The sequence below is a fragment of the Sturnira hondurensis genome, unplaced genomic scaffold (genome assembly GCF_014824575.4).
Source record: "Sturnira hondurensis isolate 20B ecotype Veracruz unplaced genomic scaffold, ASM1482457v3 Scaffold0000648, whole genome shotgun sequence".
Classification (NCBI taxonomy): domain Eukaryota; kingdom Metazoa; phylum Chordata; class Mammalia; order Chiroptera; family Phyllostomidae; genus Sturnira; species Sturnira hondurensis.
In genome coordinates this window covers 3570036-3585098 of record NW_028073279.1, presented here as the reverse complement: position 1 = coordinate 3585098, position 15063 = coordinate 3570036, and the positions used below count along the sequence as shown (strand labels likewise).

Here is a 15063-nt window from a genome sequence, read left to right as displayed (position 1 = left end):
ACCTAGGTGCCCATCAGTAAATTAATGGATCAAAAAATTATGGTACATTTACACAATGGAATTCTATGCAGCAGAAAGGAAGAAGGAGCTCCTACCCTTTACAACAGCATGGGTGGAACTAGAAAGCATTATGCTAGGCGAAGTAAGCCAGGTGGTGAAAGACAAATACCACATGATCTCACTTTTAACAGGAACCTAAACAACAAAACAATCAAACAAGCAAAATATAACCAAAGACACTGAAACAGAGAACAGGCTGACAGTGACCAGATGGGAGAGGGGAGGGAATTTCAGGGGAAAAGGGGAAGGGTTTACAGGAATGAGTATAAAAGACACATAGACAAAAACTAGGTGGGTGGAAATGGGAGGGGGGAGCTGGGTAGGTGAGCTGGGATAGGAATAAAATACAGAAAACTGTAGTTGAACAACAATTAAAATAAAAAAAATAATAAATTTATTTATTTAAGAAAGCTAATGTAGGGTCCAGCAAAATTATTCTTAAAGGAATAGATAGTAAATAGTTTCAGTTTTGTGGGCCATTTGGTTTCTAATGTACTTACTCAATCTTTTATTATAATATGAAAGCGACCATAGGCTACGTGTGAAGGAATCAGTGTAACTGTGTTATAACGACCACTAAAGCCCCATTTATGAAAATAGACAGTAGGCCACTATGGCTGATAGATGTTAGTCTGCTGACCCATGATCTAATAAATATTTGACCTTGTTTACTCTGTTATTCTGAAATAGATATCATTTAATAATGTTAAAGTCCATAGAATCTTTTAATTTGGAATAATTTGTTATATTCTTGGTTGAAAATTTATCTTATTATTGAGGCAAACCCATAGCAATACTGACAGAAAACTAGGAAATACTGCTTCTTACTTTTCAAAGTTTCTATACTTTAATTCACATGATTTCCAAATATTGTCCATGGCCATTCTATGGTTACTTCAATGTTAGATAATGACTGGAATGTTTTATTAAACTCAGTATTGTATCCCAAGCAAAAATATACTTCAGAAATGAAGGTAAAACAAGACATGAGCAGAGAATTTATCGTCATTGGACCTACCATAAAATAATGGCTAAAGGATGTTTTCCAAATGGAAATAAAACAGCAGGTGAAGGAATCTCAGAACATCAGGAAGGAAGAAAGAACAATGATAAAAGTAAAAAGATAAATAAATACAAAATAATTTTTTTCTCTTGAGTTTTCTGAAATACATTTGACAGTTGAAACAAAAAGTATAATGTCATTTGATGTAGTTGTCCTGTACATAGAGAAAATATTTAAGATAATTATATAATAAAAGTTGGAAAGTGAGAGGAGAAAAGGTTTCTATACTTCACTGGAACTATTAAAATATGAATACCCTTAGACTAAAAGTCTTAAATATATGTATGACATACTACATAAAGGAACTACTAAAAAATCTATGCAAAGAGACACACTCTAAAACACATAAAACCCAATGGAATTCCAAAAAGTGCTCAAGTATACTGTGGGAAGAAAGGAAAAAAGGAAACAAAGAACAAAAACAAAGAAGGAATAAACAGAGAACAAAAAAAAGTAAGATGCTAGACATGAACCATAAAAAATCAGTAGTTAAAATAAATATAAGTGATCTAAATACATCAAATAAAATACAGAGATTGTCAGTGGATAAAAAAGTTTAAAAAAGCATGATGATTACATGTTGTCTACATAAGACTCACTTAATATATAATAACATATGTAGGCTGAAAATAAAAGGATGGAAAAAGAAACAAGATTGTTCATAGCAGCTTTATTTGTTATAGCCAAAAAATAAAAACAGCCAAAATACTCTATATACACTATGGTTAAACAAATTGTGATACATTCATATTGCAAGATACTACTCAGCATTAAAAAGAAACTATTCAAACATGCTACAACTTAGATAAATCTCAAGAGAACTATACTGAGTGAAAAAGCCAATTTCAAAAGGTCATACATTGTATAATTCTATTTACATAACATGCTAAAAATAAGAAAACTAGATACAGAAATGGATTAATGGTTATCGGAGATTAGAGATGGTGTGAGAGGAAGGAGTTGATGTGGTTATAAAAGGATGGTATGAGGTGGATATATGTGTTGCAAGAATAGTTTTTTATCTTGATTTTTCTGGTGGCTCCATGAATCAGCTCTTGTGACAAATGCAGAACTGTATGCTAGCATTTCACTAATGTCCATTTTCTAGTTTTGGTGTCAAACTACAGTGACATGTGATGTAACCAATACAAGAAACTGAGTGAAAGTTAAATGGAAGTCTGCATTAACTTTGTATCTTCCTATGACTCAGGTTATTTCAAACAAAAAAATTGAAAAATATTCATATAGTTAGGGGCAATATATTTAAATACTTTGAGTACTGTATTCATCTGCATATTGAGGATAATGATACCCACCACTAAATTTAATTTTGAAGCTTAAATGAGCAATTGTGTGCAAGTACCTCACATTCTGCCTAGAGCACAGAAGAAAATGGATAAATTATAGCTGAACCATATTAGCTAAAATTGCATTAGCACAAGCTGCTCTTTATGTTAATGGGGTTAAGGTTCTGAACCTAATTCCAATGTGGAGGGGGTAGGTTCCCACACCACAAATCAATTGTCTGATACCAGCTGAGTATCCTATACTTCATTTCTGACACTATCTACCTAGAAATAGCATCAGAGTCCACAATTAAGGGCTCAGTCCTACAAGACTACTTTTCCTCCACTTAAGATGACAGTCAAGCCCAAGTTTACCTGTGCTTCTAACCCACTGGCTACAGTCAGGAGGTTCCAATGACCCCCTTCCTTGCATTTGATTAATTTCCTAAAGTGGAGCATAGAACTCAAAGAAATATCTATTTACCAGATTACAAGTTTATTAAAAGAGGATATAACTCAGGAACAACCATATGGAAGAGGCATGTAGGGTGATATATGAGGTCTGACCAGAAGGTATCCAGCCACATAATATAGAAAATAGAAATATTTATTGAAGGAGATGAAAAACACAAGAAACATTGTTTATAGGATAACGACACCTCAGTCCCCTTTAAAATGGGCACCTTGGGGCCTCACATAATTCTCCCAGAGTCTCCTCCACTGTTCATAACACTCTGCAAAGTCCTTTGTTGGAATTGCCATCAGCTGGCCAGTCACGTTTTCCTGAATCTCATTGATGGTCTGAAATCTCTTCCCTTTCAAAGGTGATTTTAGCTTGGGGAAATGCCAGAAACCACAGAGTGCCAAATCTGGGCTGTGGTGGGGCTGAGTCACCTGGGTGATTTGAAGTCTTGCCAAAACGCTCTACATGAGACATGACACATGAGAGGGTGCATTGTTGTGATGACGTTGCCAGTCACCAGTTGCCCATAGTTGGGGCCCTTTTTATAGTACTGTATCTCTTAACCAATGAAGAACATTGAGGTAGTACTCCTTATTAATTGTTTGGCCTGGAGAGATGTACTCAGGATGGACAATACCTTCCCTATCAAAAAGCACAGCTAACATAGTCTTGATCTTGCCTTGCCATGACTTCTTTGGGATGACTGAGCCTTCATTCCCAGATCCTAGCTGTAGATCCATGATTCATCTCCAGTTATGACCTTCTTTAGGAAATACGGTTCATTGGTAGTGGTTGAATGAAGTCATTAGCGATTGCAACATGATATTCCTTCTGATCAAGTGGCCGAAGCCGCAGAACAAATTTTGCCCTGACATGTTTCAAAGGAACCTGAGTCAAAGTCTCAGCCACAGTAGTTTTGGAATCCCTAGATCAGTTTCTAGTTCTCTCACTGTCAGTCACTGATCTTTGTTGATTGCAGCCCATACACGTTCAACCTTCTTAGGTGTTCTGCTTGTTGCAGGCCTTCCAGAATATGGATCACTTTCCGCAGATTTCTCGACCATCATTGAAGCATTTGTGCCACACTTTTAGTGCGCTGCACCCATTTTATCATCCCCGAAAGCCTTCTGAATCATCCAAATAGTCTCTCCATGGAGAAATGGTCAAACTTAATGCAAAACTCAAGGCAGATTTGTTGTTCTACTCGCTCAGCCATTTTGAATGCAATGGCCACATGGTACACATGGTCACTCACTGGTGTCTACTGGCCCCATGGACTAGTACAGAGAACTTGTCATTATGTACTCATGTGCACTCCAGTTCACTCTCCTTGGCTGCCAGGTTACATGATGTTGCACAAACCATTCTTGTTATGTTAACAATGGCCAGACTTTTTCCTCTCAGACCTTGTATGAGGAAAAGGACATTGAGCTTTCATGCGCTCTCCAGGCTTGTCATTTCTTACAAATCCACATGGTTACCAACCCAGGAGCTCTCTGAACCCCATTTTTTCATGGAGGCTTTACATAGGCATGATTATTTAAATCAATGGCCAATGGCAACTGATCCAACCTCTAGCTCTTCTTCTCTACTCAGAGATCAGAGAAATGAGAGTAAAAATTCCAGCCACTCAGTCATATGGTTGACAGTCCTGACAACCAGCTCCAGTCCATAGGTGTTCAAAACAAGAGGGGAGAGGGGAGGGAATTTCAGGGGAAATAAGGGAGGGATTTAGAGGAACCTATATAAAGGATACATGGACAACAACTGAGAAGGGTGGAAATGGGAGGGAGGGGGGAGGATGGGGGGTGGGATGGGATGGGAGTAATAGACAGAAAACTGTACTTGAAAAATAATTAAATAAAAATATTGGAAAAATAAAAAAAAATTCACCTTGTAAAAAAAAACAAAAGACATTTTTAATGCTCTCATCATTTAGGCAATTCCACGGATTTTAGGAACTCTGTGCAAGGGTAACAACCAAATATATATTTCTTAAAGCAAATCACAATCTCACAGGGGTGCAGCCATATTGAAGCTAAATGGAAAGCAAAAAGCTGCTTCATATTTAGGGATGTGTTTGTGTTTACATTAGAGGGTGAGGTAATGGGTAAATGACAGAAAGAAAATACTGGCTTGTATTGGTACCTTGTTATCTCTTATCAAAATTTTAACTTCTAATCTAAAAAGTCACGTGGAATGCAAGAACAGAGAATAGCATTCTTTAACTCAGCAATATCTGCAGAGTCCAGTTTGTGCCAGGCCCTGTGCTAAGCAATGGGATACCACTGTAAGCAGACACTGTTTCCTAACATAAGGATCTGCTGGTCCCATAAGCCTTAGACAAACAAAGCCAATGACTATAATTCTGAGAACAGTTTCACTCAACTGGTGGCACAAGGTACTATGCAACTATGAAAAGCAAAAAGCACCTGACTTTTCCTGGGATGCTTTAGAATGGTTTCATACAACACTGAAGGACAACTAGGAGATTGTTGACTGGATAAAGGAACAAGGGATATTGCTAATAGCAGAAACAGTATGTGTAAAAGTAGAGAAATCAGACTTCCATCCAGACTAACTGGATGCACAGTTTTGCCTCCGCATCTAGGTCTTCGCTGCTCTTTTGCTTTTAATCCTCAGCAGTTGGGTTTCTCCCTCACTGTTACTGAATTGTCACATGATCACCAATCTAACACAAAGGTAACAACCTGGCTCTTATTTGACTTGATTGCCATTGTTCGCTGCTCCAGGAAACTCTTTCCTCCTTTACTTTCTCAAAATCCTGGCTTTCTATTTGCATTCTTACATTTCTGACCACTTGTTAGTATTCTCCTTTATGAATGCCCAATAATTGTTTATTAAACAATAGTGATAAGTATTAAAGGGCTGATTTCAGAAAAGAGTGGCAAACTTGTTTAAATGTGGACAATAGAAAGGAAGAGATTAGAGAGGGTATTCAATGAAATAAGAATCTAAAAATATGAGAAGGGATGGAATCCAGAACATAACAGGGGAAAGGTGACCTAACCGAACAGACATTGTATTGGGTTAGGTAACAGTCTTAACTCCTATGGATGATCAGGGTAGGGTATCCTGCCAAAAGGCACTAGGCATAGGGAAATTAGACAACAAAGCATTTGAGACATACTCTCATTGTTTATCCCATTTTCGTAGCTTCGAAGCCCAAATAATATCTTTGTCAGAAAATAAACACCAGCAGGATAGACTCAGAGCTTTTCTGGAGATTCCAGATATCAAAGAATAGGAATAAACTAAGAAACAGAGATTAAGATAAGCAGCAATTGTAATAAGTAAAAATTTGACAGAGGTTTTCAAAATATCCTGTATTTTTATCTATTATCTATCATTTTAAAATCTATCTTTTAACTTTCTCTATTTTTTATTGAAGCTAGACTTATTGATAAAATGATATGTATTAAATTTTTATTTTGTCTTTATATTCAAAATCAAGTGGCTTATGTAAGGTTGTAAATGTTCTCCATCAGTTCAAAGTGATTTTTAGCTTCATAACACATTCATCCAAGAACAGCTATGTGAACTGCATTTAGGCCCCTAAATTGTAAATAGCCCCCTCAATTTCAGAAATAGAGTTGGGAATTCTATCTGGTCAAAAATTAAACACATTTGAGTAGTACATTAATAGTTAATATTATGGGATATTTGCCATAAGTCATGAACTTTTTCAATATTCTATACTATTCTATTTAATCTTCATAACACTTTTGTGAATTGGGTATAATTATTACCATCACTTTATATTTGAAATTAAAGAGGTTAACAATTTTGTCTAAGATCTTACACTTCTTAAGAGGAAGAGCTGGGTCTTAGATCTAATTGTGATTGACATCAAAGTTCGTGCTTTTAATCACTGATATTCCAGTGCCATCTGATGCAAAATAAATCACTTGTAGAAATAAAAATAAATCATGTACTTTATATTAGGAATATTTTTTAAACCTTGAAAATTTTCTGAGTAGATAAGGAACCAGTCAGAGATTAATCAAAACAATTTGATCTCTTGTAAACAAATGTATGAACTGTCTAAATCTCTGGCAACAGAACAAATTCATCCTTATTTATTTCTTAATATAAGTATTTTTTACTATTAGTTCATATTTGCATATACAACATTGCAGACCCTGTTCCATGATTATTTTTAGATAAAAGATGATTTGTCCTTTGCACTGAGGTCAATTAAGTATTGTGGTTATTAGAATATCACAGGAAGTAGCCTAGGTCTCTGAGTCTCTGATAATTCTGCGATAAGGCAGATCAATTGTTATCTATTTTAAACCAATATATAATGCTACTAATTCCAAGTGTATGGTGTGTAATTGCAGTAGGTGTAATGGTTGATTTCAGAGTGGGGGCAGGAAAGACACAAGATGAGTCTGGCATATATTGTCACACAGGAAAGTATGCAAATGGTAAAAAAAAATGATGTGGCCTACCACCGTGACATAAGCAAGAGTCAGAATGAAGTTACCCTTCTGGCCAAATCAGGGACAGTGTGAGCATCAAAATAATTAAAATAGTAATGAATCGTAACAATTTTTAAAAGTTAGGAATCCATAAGTCTATGGCATAAGAAGTAGATGAATAACCAAATGAACCACAAACAAGGGAAAATGAGGCTCTTGTTTACAGTAGAAAGCCAAGTGCTAATAGGTGTAAGTTACAGGATTGCTTCAGCTAGTAAAAAAGCAATAATCTTTTGGAATTATTAGGGTAAAGATTGGTTCACAAAAGAATCACTGATAATACTAAATCTAAGAATAAGTTTGAAAAATAGCAGATATATGTATTTATGGCCTTAAAGTCCTCCCCTACTGCTTATCGGTAACATAGGGAAAGAAAAAAGTAACTGCACAGGGCAGAAATCAGACAACATCTTGATTGGGTAATAGAAATTAACATCACAAATGAGGAACAGATGGATACCCTGTGCCTCTGGCTATCATTCCTTGAGAAGGTTACATCTTCATTTATTTATTTCCAGATGGGCATAACTAGAATCTAATGAAGAAACACGAGTCAAACTCAAAATGAGAGATACTCTATTTTAAACAAGGGGTACATGCATTGTTGAAAATGTCAATGTTCAGTAATGACAAAAAATGACTAAAGAATTATTACCCAGACTAAATAAGACTAAAGTGATATGACGACTAAATAAAATATTGGACTCTGTACTAGAGGAAAAACAATTTTATAAAGGACATTATTCAATCAGTTGACAGAACTGGAAGATGAATAGTAGTTCAATAAAAGTATAATAACAATGATATATGTATGAAAGTTGAAAAATACATTATGGTTTTGTTAGAGAATGTCCTAATTCTTCAGAAATGCATACTGAAATAACTAGGGAGAAAAGAGCATGAAATATACAGGTTGCTCCAAATGATTCAATGAATATATATATAGTAAAAATACACACATATATGTATTTTTCTACATATTCTATGCACAGACAATGGTGAAGCAAAAGGAAAAAATGATCATGAGTGAAATTGAATAACAAATATAGTGTGTTCTTCACATGATTATTTCAATAACTTTTAAATATAAATTTGAAATTAATTCCTACATATAGAAGAAAAAAGAAATCATCGGTATAGGTAAACTCCAAGGAAGCTAATATATACTGAAACTTCTTAGGAGAGATGCTTTTAGGAAAAATACACTGAGATGTTTGAACTAAAAAGTGAAGTAGCAACTCCAGCTGGCTCAGGTGATGCCTGCGATGTGGCTCAACCAGAACCCAAGCTCCACGTATTTTAGAGAGAAGCTCTGCGAAACTATTATTCTGTGACCACACATTTCTTATTGATTGTTAAAACGAGAATAGACCATGAGTTAAGTTGGCAAAAACCACCACAGATGTTGGTAAAAAAATACAAACAAATCACACATGTACAAAACCTAGCCATCCTTTCTTAGGTTGACAGAGAATACAGTTGATCCTAGAACAGCAAGGGATTAAAATGTACAAGTCCACTTACATGTAGATTTTTTCAGTAAGTACCTGTGTTAATTTTGATTTGCAGATTAGAGTCCACTGATTCCAGAGAGCCCACTGTATGTACTGAGCTAGGCCATTTTACATAGGGAACTTGAGGATCTGCATATTTCGGTACCCGTTGGGGGTCCTGGAACCAATAGGCCTTAGATACCAAGCAACAAGCTAGGTTTTGAGGGAGTCAAAACTTATTAAGTGGGTTTTAGAGTGTTCTGGGTCAACACCTCTAACCCCTGCATTATTAAAGGGTTAATGATATATCTGTATCTATTCGTAACACTAAACATTGTTTATATCATGGCTGCTGTTTTGAGTAACATTTCTGTTGTGATGTAGCAAAAGAAAAGAGGAGAACGTATAAAATATAGACATTTCTTAGATAAAATATATACATATCAGTGAATTTTACAATTTTGAATTCAAGCATAAATATATAAATTAACAAGAGCTAATAGAATTATCAGATGTTACTTAAAGCAGAAACGGGACAGTGCTGTGCATTTGAATACAGATCATTAACAAATTATAATTTGAAATTACTGGATGCATTTATAAAAATATAAACATGTCTAACTATTCATTGGATAATAACTAATATTTATGCTAATTTTACTAATTTTCTCTGTATGCAAGGATGAGGAAAACAAATCTATGCACAGTGAAACTCATAAACCCAATCTGTCTTCTTTCAGCTTCATAATGTTATCCATTATCATTATTCTAATAACTTCACTAACCAACATTCATGCTATTTAATTAAACCAAAAATGTATCCAAGTACTTTAAAAATATGCACAAGCACTGAAAAGCAGGAGAGTGCAATCCAACATATTAATCTTAAATTATACAAAGATGTAAACTATGTGCTTTGTTCTTACAGAAAATATATTACCATACCAGATTTAAATCCCTGGAAAGATGATCAAGAATCAGTCATACATTTGCATAGCACCTTATACTTTTTAAAGCACATTTACATCTATTGTCTACTTTGTGTCTCACAATAGCCAGGGATTATTATCACTTGATTTTTGGAAAGTAGGATGCTAACCGAGAGTAACTGAGGCTAAGAGATTTGCATTAGGACTGGCTGAACAGATGAGGAGGGACATTGAAGTAGGAGCCCATGTATCCTAACTATTAGTGCTGGGTTTGTCTCCCACCCCATAGAGCCTGCCACTAACTCGGTGCTCACATACCAGCTTTTATGATTGTGTAGCCACTCTAGAGAGCGAAGTGTTGGCAGTCAGGAGTACACTTGTGGTTCAGAAATATTATAGAGGCCATAATGCATATTATATAAGTGTATACTGCTATTACATTGATTTTTTTTCTCACATTAATAGCAATGCTAAGCATACGATGTGAGTAAGTCTCATTAGACCTACTGCGTAACTGAGGAAACTAAAAGACACTTAAGGATAAGTGATATTAAAGAAAGCATTAGCACAACAAATAGATGTTCCAGTTGTACTCTGGCTATGGCTACATAAAATGTGCCTTTCTGATTTCTTTAAAAGCATTTTCATCACAACAGCCTTGTTGAAGTGATTTCCACTAAAAATATAAAACAAATAGAACCAAGTTTCATTACCTGAAACATTGTGGCAACCTGTTCATTAAAAGCACCACTTTCACTTTCATGGTACATTCAAAGCTATGGAGTTGAAATATTAAAATTTTATACAAGTTGATTCTGTTCAAGTTCTTGCTGTGAAAACAAGTGTTTTGATGATGATTATCCTCAACTTCCCAAAGCAGACAAGCTCTCCAAGGTAGGAGGCTGTGCACCGAAATCTGAACACGTTATGTCCCCTAATTCCACGTAGTTATGTGATCTTGTACAAGTCACTTACACTCAGGTTTTTAGACCCCTCATCAGTCAAAAGTTAATTCTAACTACTAGATCCTTGATTCTGAACTGCACTTTCAAATTAGACACTGCAGCCTCATAATTTGTATAACGTGATTCTCCGCTGATTACCTCAGCAGCTCATGCTGGTCTATTAATGTGTGAATGCCAACAGAATAAAAGCCTTACACCATTTAAATGAAAATATTTCTCTCGTAATATTTCCATTTGGGCCTTTTCTCTATTGATTTGTGATTGTCCAGTATACTACAATGAAAATAACTTGATTAACAAGCAAGAGGCATCGGTTCTATTCTGGGCTCTGACTGATAATGTTCGCTTAACTTTTGTGAACTACAAGTTTTTAGGTGTGAAGAAGAGATATAAAAATATGCATCCTGATGTCCTCATGAATAAGATGCAAAGGGAATGAGCTGAGTCAGGTTTGGAACAAGTGAGGTCACAGAGAATACTGAACAGCACAAACAGCACTGAGATAGTTCTGCTTTACCTGATGGGGAGATGTGCCGCCAAGAAATGGAAGGCTCTGGTTTCCCAGTGGCCAAACAAATAAGGGTGACATTGGTTCCTTCATTGATGGTCATATCACTTGAGATGTCATATATCTTCGGAGGAACTGAAATGGTAAAACATGCAGTGGTCAGAAAGAATATATAATAATCTGTTGATCCATCTAGGGTAATTCCATGACAACATGCAGTAAAGCTGTGGTGGTGAAATGTACATATGGCTTATGACCATTGCCCCCCAAACAGATTCTCTACATCCTCAGGACTCTCCTAGAGAGGTTTTTTTTGTTGTTGTTATTTGTTGGTTAGTCTTATTTTCTCTAATTTTTAGATATATAATATTTTAAAGTAAATGGAATATTTAATGACAAAAATGTTTAAACATTGCCTGAATTGAAATTCAATTGTAGATAGTTCATATTAAGTAAACTAGAATATAGTCATTCTGTCTATTTCATCCATGTATCTTCACTATATGACCACTTTCTTGATGAAAAGATTAAACAAAATGAAAATCTGGAAGAAACTTAAAAGAGCAGAACAGTTATGCCTACAGGCTGATTTAAGAGCTGAGTGACAGGAAAATGCGTACAGGATTGAAAGGTAAGATCTCAGGGTCCTGAAGGCATTTTGGGCCTCAGTTTTCTATCTGCCAAATAGTAGGGCTGGAGATTCTCAGCTTTTATGTTCAAAGAAGCACTGCTCCCAAGGGCTGGGAGACGTGTGTTCAACAAGAGTTGTCTTGTCAGTAATGGCTAGAAATCACTGGTTGAAACAAATTCACTTGGAGAGGTTCTTCTTCTTAGAACCTCTGTTATGTCCAATGCACATCTCAAGGAATAAAGGGGCAAAGGTTATGTTACATTTTTTTATTTCCCCTTGAATTATTAGACTATGGAAGCTTTACCCCAGAACATTTGGTGGAACTGCTGGTCATGGGATACACTTTAGGAATGTTGAAAAAGAAAATCTCTAAATTGATGTCTCAGATTAAAATGTCTATTATTTTCTCAAATACCAAATAGTCTCACTTAAATGTCAAACACCATGGATACGAATCTGGGTCCTCTACTGGCTAGTGTGTTATCTAGGGCAAGTTACTTAACATATCTCAGTCTCAGTGTATCCATCTGTCTCCATCTGGAAGCTGGAGATAATAGTACAAACTTCATATAGCTGCTGTGAGAATCGAGCAAGTCAGGACACATTACAGGACTTAGAAAAGAATCTGGCATCGGTGTTAGCTCTTATTATTAGATACCTTAGAAGACATACATCACATCGTGTTTCAGTACTGCCTTTCTCCCATGCCTTAAAATGGCTCTCAGTAAGTAGTACTTCACCACTTTGGGAGTGCATAACTGTCATAAATTTTTGTTTGCTGTATAAAAATTATAGTATGCAAAAATTCCTGGTTGAAGCTAAACAAGTAACTTTTTATAAGAAAAGCTCATTATAAGAAATTATAATGATAAGAAAAATAAGAAATGATAAGAATTTGTTAATTATTAGATTCTTAGAGTTTCTTTATGCAAGAGATTTCACAGTTATTTTTTTAAAAAACAGTAACTCGCCCTGGCTGGCGTAGCTCAGTGGATTGAGCGCGGGCCTGCAAAACAGACGATCGCGGTTCGATTCCCAGTCAGGGCATATGCCTGGGTTGCAGGCCGGTTCCTTGCAGGCTAACTACCAGCAGGGGACGCACAAAAGGCAACCATACATTGATGTTTCTCTCCCTCTCTCCTTCCCCTCTAAAGATAAATAAATAAATAAATTCTTTAAAAAAATGATGAAAATAAAAAACAGTAACTAAAATCTGTCATAAGGATAAATTAAATCACCTATACCTTAAATATTATCGTTGATTGTTTTCAATGAAACTATAACCCTGCTACAAGAACATCTAGAATAATGATTTCAAATATAAAGCATTTCATTATATGTAATGGTTGCTATGATTGAATAAAAAAGGCTTCTTCCAAAGTGATATACAATTGTAATGTTTCTAAATGATATTTTAATTGGCATTTAAAACATATTATCATTAAACTCTTCAGTGAGCTCTTCTTGGGAAAATAATAAAAAACAAAAATCATTCCAGAAGATACTCTTTTTAGCTTAGCTGAAACAGAACAAAAATAGAGACATTAAAATACCATACTAAGAAAGTAAGGAAATATGTGAATGACTTACTACTGAGAACATGAGAGTTAATAAAAATAAGTTTATAATAGTAAAGAAGAATATTATTGGCTATGTGGATGCAGGTATAGGTTTGACATAATAAACTCTGAAATATATGTGTCACATATACACAAACACATATACATACAAACAGTGTGCATATAAACCAATGCAAACTTAAGAAAATAAAATTAAAAAATTAGAGATCACTTTTTCCTTTATATAGAATATAATACACAGAAATCAGCAGAGCTTGGCTAGTTTCTTTGCATATTTTTCAAAATACAAGTGATTATTTAGAAGTAGTGATGGAGTATCTTAAGACCATGTATTCTATCCTCTCAGTTACATTATTTTCTCAATTCTATCTGATTTCAAATAGTTTAGTTTCATCTTATATTTACATATAAATTAAATACAAGTTTCACTTTATATTACACATTTACTTATATTTTAAGCAGTGAACATAGTGTGATAAACTAACATTAAGCACAATATTTGACTTCAAAAAAACAACGAAGTTCCTTAGTCATAAACTCAGGAACTATGGGAAATTGTGTGGTGGGAGAAGAGTGTTGAATTCCAGGTGTGACATGACATCTCAGTGATTGCAATCACCTCTCGGGCATCATAACTGAGGATATGCTACAGGGAAGGAACGTGTGGAAAGAGGAGGCTAGTAAGGGAAAATCCCTGTGGCAAACCTCTTCTCCGAGGAATGTGTCACCTGTTGATAGCAGATACTGTGTGTAAGGAGGCAGGGGAAGGCAATGAAAGCCCTTACGTGCACTGTAGTTTGTGAAGGTAGAAACAGATGTTGCTTCACTGAATAGTCAAAGCCATTGCATCCTCAGTTTAAGACTTCTATAGAGTATTATGAAAGGTTAATTCTGGACACACAAGAAATGTAAAAATTTCAAAGTATAATCCTTGTCCTCAAAGAACTTAAAATTAAAAGGAGGCAGAAGGGTATGTAACTAAGATAAAACAAATATTGTCCACATTTTACTTTACCATTTTACATGAGGAACACACATCTAGTAGGTATGCCTTCTGGGTTCAAATGAACAGAGATTGGTTTCTTCTTTTTATTATATTTTAATGTGAAGCACGTAGGACATTTTACGCACAAAGCTATGCAGTGTGGTGTTGATAATGGAGAAAAACTAATGATAACCTCGATGTAGAGCAATATAAATGGAGGTATTTGTCAGCTCTACCTCCAGAATGACATATGGTAGTGGGGAAGGGTTTGGGATGATTCCAGGGAGCATCAGGCTAAGGAGAACTAGAGATGCTTCTCCCCCGGGCAGCAGAAGCAGGGGAGAATAGTAATGTCTCAGATTTCTGAAGACCATCCAGTTCTGGGAGCTCTCCCTGGGTTACCATTGGTGTGTAAATGAGGCACACACAAAGGTGGGAAGGACTCTGTTGGGCTTTGTGATGACAAAGCAGCGTGTCTGATGGTATGTCCAATATGCTGTGCTCTAGCACAGAAAAAAGAAAAATGAGGGGAGTTAAAATAACTTACTGCTCATATATATATATAACTTACTGCTCTAGATGCATGTTCCTTTTC

At 35.4% G+C, this 15063-nt stretch overlaps 1 protein-coding gene across 1 annotated transcript in view; it reads right to left on the bottom strand.

The window, feature by feature from the left end:
* Positions 1-15063, bottom strand: part of NEGR1 (neuronal growth regulator 1) — an 856835-nt gene that overhangs the window by 367908 nt on the left and 473864 nt on the right. Inside the window, exon 3 of the mRNA XM_037042445.1 lies at positions 11282-11407. Coding sequence (XP_036898340.1) covers positions 11282-11407 — 126 coding nt within the window. The remainder of the gene's footprint in view (positions 1-11281; positions 11408-15063) is intronic.